Source organism: Mus caroli, chromosome 8 (genome assembly GCF_900094665.2).
Source record: "Mus caroli chromosome 8, CAROLI_EIJ_v1.1, whole genome shotgun sequence".
In the NCBI taxonomy this organism is placed as follows: domain Eukaryota; kingdom Metazoa; phylum Chordata; class Mammalia; order Rodentia; family Muridae; genus Mus; species Mus caroli.
The window spans coordinates 38,926,614-38,942,788 of NC_034577.1; the positions used below are offsets into that span (position 1 = coordinate 38,926,614).

Here is a 16,175-nt window from a genome sequence, read left to right on the forward strand (position 1 = left end):
CCACAGTCTGAATCCCTTATCAATGGCCCCCGTCCGTGGTGGCCAGAATGTTTTCTGCTGTGTCTGACTGCACCAACTCTGAGCATTACCGTGGAGTACCATTTCCCCCAATTTTAACAATCTAAACTGTCTCCAGACATTTTCAGCTGTTCTTTGACATGGAAAGGGCAAAGTCAGTTCTGGGGGTGACCACCAATTACCCCAAAGTTCACTTTTGGATGAGATGTCCCCTGAGTCTTATCTAAAAAGTCTGTTGTGGAAACAGGGAAGGTCTATTATCTGGATGCACATTCATTTCCCACAAATCTTACATTGTGTGTGAATACCATAGATAATAGAGGCCCGTTAAGGCTGAGCATTATAACTGATAAAGATGTGAACATTATCAAGGTGAAAGGACCCCCTTCTTACAGCCATGATGCTACCTCAGCTCTGTTATCTTTCTTGGTTTTCTCGTCTAAAAGTCCATCATAGTATAGACTTGCAGCAAAAGCTACTCTGAGTTTGAGTGTTATTAACTCAAATTTAGTTAAAAAATCCACATCTTACCACTCATTTGATGGCCACACTGCTTTAAAGAATGACCAGAAATGGCCCCTGTCCGGTGTATTCTTGGCAAAGTCCCTGTAATGCTCTCTTTCATGAAGCAACCAAACCTGTTTTTAAAAAAAAATCACATTTTAAAAGGGGAATAGAACAAACACATTAAGAAATTATGCAGTATTTTGTACATGTTAATAAATAAAGCCCGGGGTCAGGAAACTAATAACATGGCTTTGTCACTTGCTGAAGAGAACATTCTTGCGACAAGTTCGTGCTGTCTATAGCGTTGTTTTTCTTACTGTTCATGCTGCAAGTACGGAGAGCCAACCACACTGGAGGGTTGATGATTCTTTCCTCATTCTGAATGTCGCTGCCTCCTCTTTCCAAAGGATCATTGGTTTTGTTCTTAGTTTATGTGGTACTGAGCAGGAGAGCCTGGGCTTCAAATATGCCAATCAAATCCCAATAATTATCGCCAGCCTTTTCCTCCCCCCCCCCCATGCCACCCCAAGCTTTTACTTAGTTTACTTTGACAAAGGATCTTGTTAACTTACACAAGCTGACTTTAAACTTACGATTCTCCTGTCTGAAACAGCCACATTTTCTAAAATGGTGATTATTGTTATAAAGATTTTAATTTACTTTTAAAAACGGAATCAGCTATGAGTTAGGTCTGCATTTGATGTTCATCTGGTGTATTGATTCACGGTAGTTTCCATATAACGGGAGGCTTCTTCTGTCTTCAATATCAACGCTATGTTAACGTTGCTATTTATAAGAATCTTAGAACCTGATTCAAATTTTTTTTAAATGTAAATCTCACATACGGTCTGGGTTTTATTGTTTGGTTGTTTGGTTGGTTGGTTGGGTTTTTTGGTACAGATTAGCATGTAGGGGTCAGAGAATGAGTTTTGAAATTCTAATTCTTAAATTCACATAGTTGAAGATGAAAGGTATGTGTATGGAAAGAGAAGCAAAAATTTACATTTGGCTCTTGATCAAATGAAAGAAAATTAAGGTAAAATTTCCAACTATATTTTTAATAATTGTCCTTGCCAAAATTACCACCTAATAAAACACACACACACACACACACACACATACAGAGAGAGAGAGACAGAGAGAGACAGAGAGAGACAGAGAGAGACAGAGAGAGACACAGAGACACAGAGAGACAGAGAGACACACAGAGAGAGAGACAGAGAGAGAGAGAGTAAAAATGCATATTCTAAAAGTGTAAACTGGTTCACTACAGGTACTATTGAGACTTGCCTACTGGGTCTCAAATCTATTATCAACAAAATTCCTGGTTTATACTTTCTCAACTTTGCTCCCTATAAATATGGTAGCTAGTAAAGCAATTAAATATATTTCTTTATGCAGGTGAAATTGTCACCATCTATTAGAAAGCAATATATACGATTAAAATATAAATTTGATAGTGAAAGTATCAAGTGCATTGTGACGTTCCCCAGCTTCCTTTTCAAACGATTACTGTAACTGGATAGAAGTTCACTGAGTTGTACAGTCTCTGGGTCTGGTTAATATGGTTCTGTGATTGTTTTATTTGCAGCATTTATAATAAATTAATTAATACACAAATGAATAAAACAGAAAATATGTAATGCAATGCTATTATGCGCTGAAGAAAAATGAAATCACAAAAATTGTAGGAAAATGGATGGACTTAGAATGTTTAATATTAAGGGAAGCCATATAATCTCAGAAAGAAAAAAAAACCCTCAGATTCTCCCTCATATGCATAATCCAGCTAATAACATTTATATACATAACAGATGTACATGTGGGGACAGAATAACATGTTGAAAGTGAAGAAAGGCTAAGTATTGCAGTGTGAGGAAGGACTTTTTCTTGTCACATGCTCTGTCTTCAGGCCTTGACTGCAGCATCACTGCCTCCTACCACTGTGAACAAGTGCTGTGGCTGTTTAGACTCTGTCTCTGGGTTCAGTATTCTAGGTCTGCATTGGAAAGACCCAGCCTAGGAGCTTCTGATGCAAAGAGTCTTTGGACACTCTGAGAAACATCGCACTATTTTGGCATATAACTTGAAGCAGTTTAAGCAACATCTAACCTGGCAATGACAAACCGTCACATCTTACCGTTTATCTGTCTCTTTGGGTGGAGTCACAGCGAGAAAGCTGAACAGCAGGCACCTGGGGTGAAATGTGCACATCTTCTGACAGTACTGGGCATCTGGGGTGTAGATGGCAGCTAGATCCCCACCTCTGAAGAAGGTATTTTTATACAGTTGAGTCATACACCCTGTGATTTAAAAGTTGATTTGGGGGGAAAGTGTAACCATTTTAATAGAAATGCACCTGTTTTGACATTCCTTTTTTATTTATCCTAATGACTACCCAAAGATCCTACAACTTCACGGGTATGACAACTATCAAACAATACAGCATGCTATTTAAAGTCATCTTATAGACATTTATGCATAGAAGTTGACTCTTTTATTACCTATATAATAATTTTTACATAAATTATCTGCTAAAATACAGTATAATTTTTTTCTTCCTGCTGTCTAACGTGCTGTGAAAACATCTCACCTTAGAAATGGAAATACAGCATTTTTTCAAAATGCTTTTTAGGACAGCACTTGGAGGGCAACTTGAGGTCAGGACCATTAGTCGCATCTCTCTTTCCCCCCTTTTTTTCATGAAAGAAGTCAATAACTGAGTCCCAGAGTTCAGATGTGGCTAATATCACACAGTGAATAGATATCCTGGGACATAAACTCACTCTTTCTGACTCTCAATCCTGTCTGTCCCCTTTTTCTAACATGCAGTGTTGCATGTTGATGTTTAGCTAGCCTTATTTAAGCAAAATAATAAGTATTGAGTACTGATTTTCTATAGCTCATTTCTTGATAAAGAAAATGTATTTGCAGAAATGCACACTCAGACATTTTACAGAGCGGGGAGGGGAGGGAGGAGAGAGGAGAGAAGAAAGAGAAGAGGGGAGAGAGAAGAGAGAAGGAGAAGAGGAGAGAGAGGAGAGCGGAGAGGGGAGAGAGGGGAGACTCAGAGTCCTTAGGACACACAGCGCTGAGTGGTATGTCTCCATCAAATCCTTCCTCTCAGAGCTGAGAGATCCATCCCTGTGAAAGAGGAGACAGAGGAGTCTCAGAGCTAGAGGGGCCGGAGGACACCAAGAAAACAAGGTCCTCTGAACCAACTAAGTAAGACTCCTGTGAGCAAACAGAGACTGAAGCACCAGGGCCTACACAGATCTGCACAGGGTCCTCTACATATATTTTGTAGCCTTCAGCTGAGAGTTTTCATGGCACTCCTGAATGGGTCTCTGACTCTTGAGCCTTCTCTTGGGGGCTCCTCTCCTTCTGTTGACTTGCCTTGTCCAACTTTGCTGTGATGGTTTTTGCTTCATCTTATTATATTTTATGTTGTCCTGTATAGGCGTTGTCTCTTAGAAACCTTGTTCTTATCTAATGAGAGGCAGAAAGGGAGTGGATGGGGAGAAGATGGGAGCTGGGGAGGAACTGGGAGGAGTAGAGGGAGGGACAATATATAACCAGGATATATTGCATGAGAAAAGAATATTTTCAATAAATCAGAAAAAAAGGCTAATACCTTTCAAATCAAAAAAAATTAAAGTGAGCTAACTTGAAAATAAACTGAGATACATCGCTTCTGCTGACTCACGACTCCATCATGTGGGCATCCTGCACCCCACGTATCATTAGAGAGCTATCTTTAAATCCATTGAAAAGATTCTGTTCAAATCTTTGTACTTAGCTTTCCACCTTAGGCAGCCTGCCTGTTTTCACCAGTCAGGTTTTCATTAATTATGGCATACTCCAGTGGCAACATTGCCCACGCTGTCCTTACTTTTCAAGGAATGGCTGTCTAGACAACATGTCTTTTAATAAGCACTGAAGAGGTAAGGGTTTCTATGTTCTATCGATATGGGGATCCTGCCACTGAGACCAGTTTGGATGAACCAACCTAGCAATATTGTTTTTCTTCTTATCAGAGAGGTGTCACCATGCCTACCTCTTAAGTCAGGTTTATATTTGGAAAGAGCAGATATTCCTGGGTAAATTCTCCTAGGAATATATGTTCCCAAGTGTATACCTTAAGGTGTCCCATTTGCACAATGCACTGAATAGTAGGCCCAGTGGTGAGGGTAGCTATAAAGAGACTTGTTTTTTTTATGTGGTTAGCATCTCATAATTATCAAGCAGAGGCTCCCTTGCCATCCCATTGCACAGAGACGTACACAAACACAAACACAAACTGTGATCGGGTGATAGCCTGGAAGTTTCTATCCTGCAGTTGAATGTTGGTAAACTAACATGTGACTCAGGCAATGAAAAAGAGTGACTAGACACGTTCTAACTGTGGGACTGCTTATCCTCCTCAGTTGGTAACAGCAGCAATGATAACAAAGGTGGTGGTAATGCTATAACAACAGCATTATTTGTACAGAGTCTATTTAAACTAAACAACCTGTAATGGGGCCCTTCAGTTTTCAAATTGACCTCATGACCTCCACAAGATGCCCCTTCATCTCCACACATGCTCCACAGCACATGTGTATATGTGCACATGCGTGTGCAGACATAGATACAAAAATAGATAAATGCTAAAACATTTTAAACATTCAATGTCAGATATGAAAAGATAATTTGCCAAACGAGTGTAAGTAACTGTAAGTATATGAAAGCTGCTAACAGTGTGATGACCACCTTCCCTAGATAAGTGTAGAGACTGTCCTACATCAACGAAGCCTCTCTTTGCAGCAAATGGGCACTGTGATGGTTTGTATGTGTTCATCTCAGGGAGTGACACTATTAGAAGGTGTGGCCCTGTGGGAGTAGGTGTGGCCTTGTGGAGTAGGTGTGTCACTGTGGGTGTGGCCTATAAGACCCTCATCCTAACTGCCTGGAACTCAGTATTCTGCTAGCAGCCTTCAGATGAAGATGTAGAACTCTCAGCTCCTCCTGCACCATGCCTGCCCACTTAGAACAGTGAGTGTGAATAGGCATCTGTTACTTTGTAGCCTGGCATAGAGTCACCTTGCTGAATTGGCATCCAGATTTCCTCCTGAGGAACCATCTCCGAGTGGTGTCCACATGTTGATGGAGATGATACTTCTGCTGTTGATGCTCCAGCCAATCAGACAAGAGCCAGAACTGCGCACAGTGCTGGTACAATGACCTGACCAGAGCTAGTCTGTAACAGGCTTTTTCTCAGACTTAGAAAAAGGCTCCGATTTACTTTTGTCTCCAAGGCAACTTGAGGTGCTGGTCCTGCCTTGCTATTGTGCATCCTGAGATGAAGGCAGCAGCGAATAATGCAGTAAATCAATGCAGACACACTGTGCGCGGGTGCAATCATTGGGCAGTCTCTAAGTCCACCAGAAGCCATTCACTGGGCACATGGGTTTCTGAACTCTTAAACTCATTTATATTAAAGCCGCATTGTTTGATTTCCTTTCATTTGTGATCAAAGCCAGCACACAAATATTGATTGTTTCAAATTTAATCTTTGTTAACCTAGCTGTTTAAACCAGTGTTGTGAACCTGTACATTTTATTTTTTAACATACAACGTATTTAATATTGACATCTCATTTCTAAGAGATTGTATTGTTAATTCACTTCCACATGCTTGTGGGGAAAACCAAACAGAGAATGCCTGTCTAGAAGCTAATACCATAATGCATGCCATAAAGCCTTCAAAGGTATTCACACTCCTCTATCTAAAATCTTTATTTCCAAAAATTTAATCTATAGAAATAATTGAATATGTGCAGAGAATGTCTATACATATAAAATACCCATGAAGAAGAACAAATAACAGAAATGTTCATTTGCATTAACATTAGCTATAAATACCAAAGGTAAGTTAAAAATTATTTTTCATTAATGTTCATAATTCTTAATTAAAATTATTATTCATGAATAACACTTTATACAACAGAGAGATTCATGCGGGAAAAATATGAAGGACTAAAGAAAAAATTGGTGATCATTATTTTGTACTTTAGGACTATATAAAGTATTTGTTTTCAAGTATTATATGTATTCCCATGTCTCATTTTCCTGTCATGATCATGAATTTTATAGCCATGGCCCATGGCATCTCTGGTTATCACTATTTGTGTTTAGTTGGTTTGAACATGGCAGTAGTTATGGTACAGGGGAGCAGTTACAGATGATGGGCCAGATGTAGGGAGCAGAGAGGGATGGGAAAAAAGAGCTTACCTAGAGAAATGACTTCTACTTACAAGGACAAGCCTATCTTTGCCATATACTTGAGAGTCAAGAAAACAATCCTTGCGGGGTGTGGTGGCGCACGCCTTTAATTCCAGCACTAGGGAGGCAGAGGCAGGCGGATTTCTGAGTTCGAGGCCAGCCTGGTCTACAAAGTGAGTTCCAGGACAGCCAGGGCTACACACCGTGTCTCGAAAAACCAAAAAACCAAAAAACCAAAAAAAAAAAAAAAAAAAAAAAAAAAAAAAAAAAAAAAAAAAAAAAAAAAAAAAAAAAAGAAAACAATCCTTGCGGTAAGTCAGCTTTGACTCAGAATACACCTGACATGTTATACCCAGGGAGATCTCCCTCTATAATGACTGTTGAGAGGGGCTGTTCAGGGTCATCCATGCTCATATCCTGAAAAGTAAAGGAATAAACAGGGAAAGAGCACTGACATCTAGTGTTGAAAGCTGTCCCACCAGACTGCCAAAGGGATACTATACTAGTGAGATCCAAAGCAGGTACTTTCAGTTTAGAAATGGCTCTGTATGTCTTATATGAAAAATACTGTATACTAATCAGATACTTGGATTAGACTCGAATCATTATGCAATATCTGATATTCTTTCCAATTTTCAGGTAGAGTTTTTATTTAGAAGGCTGATATTATAAAGACAAGCAGCTCTGTGGGGGTGGGAGAGGCTCTGTTATAGAGTAAACTCAAAACAGATGTTTCTGCTAACAGGTGCAGTGATGTCTCTAAGTTCCTTCCCCTGTTCATCTGTGTTTGGGGCAATGTATCTAAGGAGAAGTTCTTGCCTTGGAGTATCAACAGCTGCCTTTCCCCCCAAAGCTGTGTGGTTAAAGGCTTTCTCCAGGAGTGGTATAGTTTGCAAGACCATCCCTCTCTCATACACTATTAATTTGAACTCCTAAAGCTAATACTTACCACAGGAAACGGTAGCAAACAAGGAAACAAAATAACACACTCGGTTGAATAAAATCATCCTTTGAAAGAAAAAATATACATATAACTACTAGGTTGAGATCATGTTTGCCATGTATTTAATAGACAATTTAATTTAATGTGGACTTCACCTTTTTGATAAATGTCTAAGTTGCAAATCACAGCACATAATCACCAGGAGAAGGAAGATTTGGGTGTGGAATATTTTGTATATAGAAAATTAAAATATTTATCATGCTTCCCAAGATGCAAATTGAGACCTCTAGATTACTATTAGTGTGTATTAGTGTATTTATTGTTAATTTTGAAGATTTATTTCTAATAATTTTGTAAAGAGTTAATATAAATAATTAAACACTTATTAAATTTCTAGATTAATGCAAAATTATTATGAATAAGGACAATAATATCACCCACAACCTTCACAGAAACAACATCTTTGAAAAGAATCAAAAACTTATTCTTAAAATATTTTACATTAATATATTTGTATAGAAAGAAAAACAACTCCTTGTAGATTTTCTAAACACTCAGGAAATTAGTGCATTATACCAATGGGCTTTTGTTCATGCAGAAATAGTTATACTGAAAAAAAAAAACCCAAGACACAGGATATAACAAGACAGGTAGAAAGCAGCTACCTGGAAGGATGGTCACGTTGTGGTTCTGGAGGAGAGGGAGTCTTCACATGAAGATGGTCTTCAAGCCCTCTGAATATGGCACCGAGGGCGGTCTCTGCTTGGCTCCAGTGTTGACATTGGGCTTCTGGCATCAGTTTCAACTGTTTAACTTGTCAATATAGTCCACGGACATCCCAGTCCAGGTTCAGCTACTTAATATGTTACCAATTCCAGGAAGTCATATAAACACGATGACAGAGCTGGAGGCTCCAATCATGGTGGAGCTTGCAGGATATCTCAGGGGCTCAAAGGAATTTACTGTCAAGCCTGATAACCTGAGTTCTATCCCCAGAACCTGCACAGTGGAGGGAGTAAGGCAACCCCCTAAAAGTTTCCTTTGACCACCACACCTATACTCCTTCTGTGTGTGCACACATAACCATGCAAGGGGTGAATAAATAAACTTTAAAAAATTAAATTTAAAATAACTTCTCATCTAAAGGTGCAAACCCCAAAACAAAAAAAACCAAAGCCCCCCCCCCCCAAAAAAAAAAAAACCCAAAATCACCAAAAGAAAAAAGTTAGGAACTTATATGTGATCTTAAATAAATGAAGGTAGAAGAATTGGTAGAAAACTTTGAGGACCTACAAACCAAAAGAGCTCCTTAAAGATGGCGAATAAAATGGTTATCCAGATAAAGAGGTGGAAAGACCGTCTCATCAACGCACATTGCATTCAGAAACAGCAGGAGAAAAATGCAGCTGTTCACATACAAGAGAAGTGCATAAAACTATTAACAGTTCTTAGCAGAAGTTTTGCAATCCAGGATGGTACAATTGGTTTAAAATGTAGATGGTTTCTCAGTTGTAGCAGTTGAAATGACTTATGCATGCATTACAATAACCATAAAGAAACTGAAATACACATAAAATATGAAGAAAAAAAGAATCCATCCAGAAAATAATGATTATAATAAAGTAACCGATGCTTCGTTACCATGAAATGTTAATACATAGAATTTCTCAATCGAAAGCCATAGAGTGGCTGGCTGGCTGAACTCCTTCCTATACCAGCTTGTTCTTTGTCACACGAATCACCCTTTTGTACAGCACACTCTCGCTGTGCGCACCACCCACATTCAGTCAGTGGTTTTCTCGGCTACCAAACCAATGATCATGGCCTCCTAGTGTTCAGTATCCATGGAGTCCAGGGCTGTCTGAGTTTCAAGCACCCACTGAGGATCTTAGAAAGTGACCTCTGTGAAAAGGGGGCTCTTGTATATAATGATAGAACGGACTGTTGATCAAGAAGACCGATCAGCTATAAATATGGATGCAGTCAACCCAATGCTAAATTCATAAAGAAAATATTAACAGTGCTGACGGAGAGGTAGACTGCAGTAGACTATCAACACAGATACATCACCCAGACATGAATAAATAAACAAGACGTTTGATAGCACTGCCCTCCAGTGCACACATAAAACATTTCCACACATGCTCCGAGCATTGTTGCAGCAACAGAACACACACTGGGTGTAGCACCAATGGGGAGTACACTAGGACAGATCACATATTCAAGCGAAGTCAACTTCCAGCGGATTCACATCAAGTGAGTCTACTAAGCACATCTCTCTTCACACATCAATATGAACCTAGATATTGGTTACTGGAGAAAGTATAAACAGCTCATAAATATATGAAAAATTTGCAGATTCTGGAAAAACCAGTGAGTTAAGGATAAATTTGAGAGAAGTGAAAATGGAAACAACACATCCAAAATGTATGTAATGCAGCAGAAAATATAATAAAGAAAGGGGTTTGCAGCAATAGAACTTTCATTAAGAAACTGGAAAAGAACTAAAACAATCTGTCCTTATATTTAAGGGAACAAGAAAGAAAAATAAACAAATAAACTGACCCATCCAGAGACCATCCCTCCCACCTTGGGATCCATCCCATTCTCAGACACCAAACCCTGACACTATTGCTGATGCTTGCAGACAGGAGCTGTCCTCTGAGAGGCTCTGCCGTACCTTACCAAGACAGATGCAGATACTCACAGCCAACCATTAGACTGAGCACAGGGACCCCAATGGAAGATTTAGGGGAAGGACTGAAAGAGCTGAAGGGGTTTGCAACCCCACAGGAAGAGCAACAATATCAACCAACCAGACTCCCCAGAACTCCCAGGGACTAAACCACCAATCAAAGAGTACACGTGGAGGGACCCATGGATCCAGCCACATGCAGAGGGTGGCCTTTGTGGAGGTGCTTGTTACTGTGGAGGCTTGTTGCCTCATCAAAGGGGGATGCTAGAGGGGTGGGGTAAGAGTGGGTGAAGCAAAGGGGAGGAGGATAGGGTGGGAGATTTGCAAAGGGGGGACTGGGAAGGGGGACAATATTTGCAATGTAAATAAGTAAAATAATTTTTAAAAACTGACCCCAGAATGAGCAGAACAGAAGGAAATGATATAGATATCAGGAAAGTAAGAGAAAAATCCAGTAGTACTTAACTGTTTTATAAAAGATAAAATAGAGAAATGGTTGGTTTGATGACCTATGAAATCAGAGTCAAGTAAACAAAAGCATAAATGAAAGAGGAGACACTACAGTTCACACAACACAAATAAGAAATATGAGATCCCTGCGAAAAATTATCTCAACAAATTAGATAGAACGAGTTAACAAATTTCTAGGAATCTATGATCTACAGTGCTAAATCATGACCATCTCAAGATGTCAAGTTTATAAGATGCTTGATTCAACAAAAAGACCTTGAATAATACTTCTGTTTCACCATGTCGGCTGTGAGCCTTGATGAAGAGGAGAGAAATCACCACTGGGCTCATGGAACAGCACAATCTTTTATTCTTCCCGCCATACAAGCAAAGTCACTGACCGACCAGGGCCACCAGACAAGGACTTGGGAGCCTTGTTTCTTCTGGCAGCCCCAAATAGGAGCTGAAGCATGATTTCTAAGCACAATCTGCCAGTATCTGAGCCAAGTTACAGTTATAATTTCCACCAATCAGAACTCAGGGATTAGGGACTTCCCCAAGTGTTCCATCATTATCAGCTGACACTGAATGTAAGTTTTCTGTCTAGCCAACCAAACTCATCTGTTCTTTCTGTTGTTAGGGACAGACACTACACTTTGGGTAACTATTGTTGCTTAGAGAGGGAGTTGGTCAGTGGAGTTAAAATGAGTCCGAAGTTATAGTGAAAATTCTAGAATTTTAGTTTCTTTAAAAAACACAGAAATACTGTAAGAATATGTTTTTGATATAATCATAAGTGTGGGGATATTGAGCTGCTTCAAAGCAACTAATCATTATTTACCTCGTGAGCCAGCAGAGACATGGTTTTGCCAGCTGCAGATAGTTTCTGTGATTGTGTGATGTCTGGAATTCTGGGAACTTTACAGAGCGTTTGTAAAGGTGAGCGGCCCCAGAAGTCGTATAGGTAGCTGTTGGTCATTCAAGGAGTTGGTTGAGGTTTGGTAGTACCTCATGATCAAAAAGGAAGCAAGAAGAAGGAAATCAGAGTCAAAAATCCACCCCTCCCCCACGCCCGCAACGCTTCTATCCTTCTTTCTTTCCTATCTAGTCATAGGGGGGTAAAACCTTGGGGGATAAATGATGGGAAAAATTAGAATCCACATAGTAGAGATGTCCTCCTACATGAAGTCAAAAATGTCAGTACATAAGCTTCTTTTATCTGCTACCAAGCCTTAACCCAATGAAAAGCTCAGAACATAATTCTTATTGAAGAATTTGGCCATATATTTAAAGAAAAATTAATGTTAGTTGTGCCCGGGTTCTTTTGTCACGAGGTTGTGATGCAGCCAGAAGTCCCAGGCCAGGAGTGTGTCACTATACTTTGCAAACTCTTCCATAATGCTGTTCAGACTCTGCATTCCCCAGAATTATGATCCAAATAAACCTCTATTCTGTATACATTACCCAGTATCAGGTGTTTTATTACAGTGATGCAAAACTGGTGGAGATGTAAAATCATACAGCCACCTGAAGAGCTGTACTTATGTGAGGCATTTGAAAAAGGCAAGCTCTAAAAGCAAGTGGAATGGCGATTGTCGGGATCTGAAACTTCGTAGAATAGGTGATGCCCACCAAAGGATACAAAGTTTTTAGGACTAATAGATGCCCAGCAATGGCAACATTTCACAGAGACCAACAGAGGGAATCAGGTCCCCTAAAGCTGGAGCTACAGGTCCTTGTGAGCCACCTGATGTGGTTGCTGGGAACCGAGCTAGGGTTCTCTTCAAGAGCACCACTGAGCTGTCTTCCCATCCTGTAGAGCAGTGCTTCTCAGCCTTCCTAAGCTGTGACCCTTTAACACAGCTCCTCATGTTGTGGTGATTCCCAACCACAAAGATATTTGTTGCTACTTCATAATTGTAATTTTGCCATTGTTATGAATTGTAAATATCTGATATGTGACCACCTCCACACCGCCCCCCCCCCAGGTTCAGAACCACTGATCTAGATCTTCAGAGTGCTGGATTATAGGTATACACAACTGTGCCCTGATATGCAGGTATTCTTAATATACATAATAATTGTCCGAGATGGTAATTGTGTTAAGTAACTTTATAGTGGTAATAGTTTCACAGTGTACACATATACCAAGATGTCATTATATTACAAGCATATCAAGGACTCCATTTTAATAAATTATACATGGGAAATGCATTTAAGTGCTTATCCTGAAGAAAAAGAAGTGTTTTATGTTAGGGACACATGGTTCAGGCATAGGTTTCCCGTTTTGAAAGTGGTCATATCATCTCTTTATTTGGGAACTAGCAGCTTGAGTCTTATCTATTCACCTTTACAGGTGTGTGTGTGTGTGTGTGTGTGTGTGTGTGTGTGTGTGTTTGTATTTCTATTGAAATTGCATGGATGCACACCTCAATGTGGGGATGGGGTGGGCAGCTCTCCCTATAGGTTATTGCTTTTCTACCTTTAAAAAAATGATATATTATTATTATATGTAAGTACACTGTTTCTGTTATCTGTCTTCAGACACACCAGAAGAAGGCATCAGATCTCATTATGGATGGTTGTGAGCCACCATGTCGCTGCTGGGATTTGAATTCAGGATCTTCAGAAGAGCAGTCAATTCTCTTAACCACTGAGCCATCTCTCCAGCCCCCCTTTTCTACCTTTTTATAACACTGAAAATTTATGTTCAGATCCATCTGATACTGAGTTGATAATCCACAGTTTACAGAACAAATCTTACTCAGTATTTGTTCTTCTAACTAAAGTTTTAATGTAACACAACCATACCCATTCATGGCTGCACGATCTATGCCTGCTTACTTCCTATAATTATAGAATGGCTTCAATAACAACAACAACAACAAAACGAAGCAAACAAACAAGCAAGCAAACAAAGATGTTAAGATCTGGTCCTCTACAGCAGAGCTTACTGAAACCTGCTGGATAGCACTTCTCTAGTGGAGTTTAGATTCTCTCCTGCTCAGAAAACTCTATTTTACTTTTAATTCTTAGAAAAATGTTTCCAAATATAATAAAATACATACACTTCCTTGAAACGTCTAACTTTCAGTCCTGGATTTACTGACTAATAATTTGCTCCCCCTTGTTATTTTGTGTTGTTTTTAAAACATATTTAAAGGCTACAATCGCTTGATGCTAAATCCCCTCTGTTTTCTATTTGGCAACATTGACGACATGTCATTTTAGCTAGGAAGTGAGATGGAGTGAGTTGGCTCCTAAATATTTGATAAATGTTTCTGGAATGCAAACCTGTGTTTATTAGAAACAAAGGATGATGTTGCCAATAAATATCTCTGGAGTGTCATAAAGCAGCGTATTTAAATAGCATGCTGTACTGCTTTCTAGAGAAAGTGGTACCCCAGCCATCAACAAAGCAAACCCCTCTGCTCTATAACATTAAAAAAATTGAAATTTGCAATCTTATTGGCAAACTAGTCTCACCAGAGGCTGTGGAGGGGCTGGCAGGGGGAGCACTTGCCTCCAGAGCACAAGACATGCTCAGGGGTTGCTTGCCTAAAAAGTAACATTCTAGATTTAAGACCTCCATAAATATACTTCCCTGCTTAGTCTGAAGGCTCCTGAGAATGAGATAGAAGTTACAGTCCCATAATATAATGAAAACTAAATTTTCCTCATGGATTCAGGAGAACAAAATCAGTTATGTGGAAGAGAGCCATCAGTTGGCAGGATGCTAAGTGTTCCCTCTTAAAGTTCCCACTCTGTTGCTGTGGACTGTGCAGACACTGTGAGGCCGCGCCTCTGCAGTGACTGTGGCTCACAGACTGTGGTTCACGAGAAGTGCCAGTTTAAAGATGTAGTTAAGGAGACTCTTTAGCTGACACCGAGCTCGTCAAGGTAGACTATCTGGATGGGCAGGGTCTCACTACCAGAGCCCTTTAAGACAGAGTTTTTATTACAGTGTGTGTGTGTGTGTGTGTGTGTGTGAGAGAGAGAGAGAGAGAGAGAGAGAGAGAGAGAGAGAGAGAGAGAGAATGTTTATATGTGTGTGTATCTTTGTGTGTTTGTATTTGTATGAGTGTGCATGTATGTGTGTGGAACTTTGTGTGTTTATATTTGCGTGCGTGTTATATGTGTATGTAGCTTTATGTGTTTGTATTTGTGTGTCTTTGTACATTTGTGTGTGTTTGTATGTGTGTTTGTGTGTGTGAGTATATTTGTGTGTTTGTATTTGTGTGTGTGTGTGTACCAGGCACAGGCCATGGATTTCAGAAGACAGTTTATAATGGTTAGTTCTCTTCCTGCACTATATAAACTATGGAGATCAATGAAACTTGGACCATCAGGCTCGGCAGCAATCATCTTTACTATTGAGCCATGTTACCCCCTCCCCCCACCCCTGTGCTGCTCTAATGAGGAAATAAGAGGGATTCAGGAAAATTCAAAATATAAGAGGGCTGAGCAGCAGGGAGACATTTTTGATGCTGCCTTGGATATGGAAGAGCCCTGAGAAAGAACTTGAGAATCATCTCTGCTCAACAATTGTAAAAATGTGGTCTTAGGGCTACAACCACAAAAAAGAAAGGAGTATTTACAATGACTGAGTGGGCTGGGAAGAGGGTCCACCTTCTGACCCTCACTTCTAACATCCTCAAAGCTCACTTTCCCTTACTTTCTAAACAGTATCCAGGTACACACACCTCACATCAACCAGACCCCTGCTCAAATGCTCCATCCTTAGAGTTACCACACCGCCTTCCTTTCCTGCTGTTGTTCACTTTCCTTCCATACATTGGTTACCAATGTCCTTCTGCATTGTTCACAGTTTGCTATTAGGACCTGGGACTGCAGTTGTCCAAGGTCTTTCACCAGCCCTAAATGACACTGGGTGTTTGAGTAAAATAATGAATAACTACATGTGTGAGAAATTAAGTTCTTAGCAAACAAAGGATACCAGGGACTAGTGGCCCCTCTGTCCACAGTTTTGGGTAGCCAGGTCTGAATAAATCAGTTATATCATAAACTAGGCTAATATGTCCATCTTACATGAGCTAAACTGACTGTTGGAGTAATAGCCACACCAGCCCAACACTAATGAATGTTCTGCTCCTGTTAAAGCTAGTTACTATAGCAACTATATTCTAATGTGTCCCTATGCTATATTTTAGAGTATACCAGAACGCGGTGATCAAATCAAACCAGTTATTGTAAAAATGGCTATCTTGCCAAAAGCAATCTACAGATTCAATGCAATCCCCATCAAAATTCCAAATCAATTCTTCAACGAATTAGAAAG

The 16,175-nt window shown here is 39.8% G+C and overlaps 1 protein-coding gene across 1 annotated transcript in view; it reads right to left on the minus strand.

Moving 5' to 3' along the window:
• Positions 1-8,546, minus strand: part of Klkb1 (kallikrein B1) — a 29,092-nt gene extending 20,546 nt beyond the window's left edge. The window contains exons 1-4 of the mRNA XM_021169470.2: positions 8,397-8,546; positions 7,738-7,796; positions 2,666-2,828; positions 550-656 (exon numbers count right to left, since the gene is read on the minus strand). Coding sequence (XP_021025129.1) covers positions 550-656; positions 2,666-2,828; positions 7,738-7,796; positions 8,397-8,527 — 460 coding nt within the window. The 5' untranslated portion in view covers positions 8,528-8,546. The remainder of the gene's footprint in view (positions 1-549; positions 657-2,665; positions 2,829-7,737; positions 7,797-8,396) is intronic.
• Positions 8,547-16,175: the final 7,629 nt, after the last annotated feature.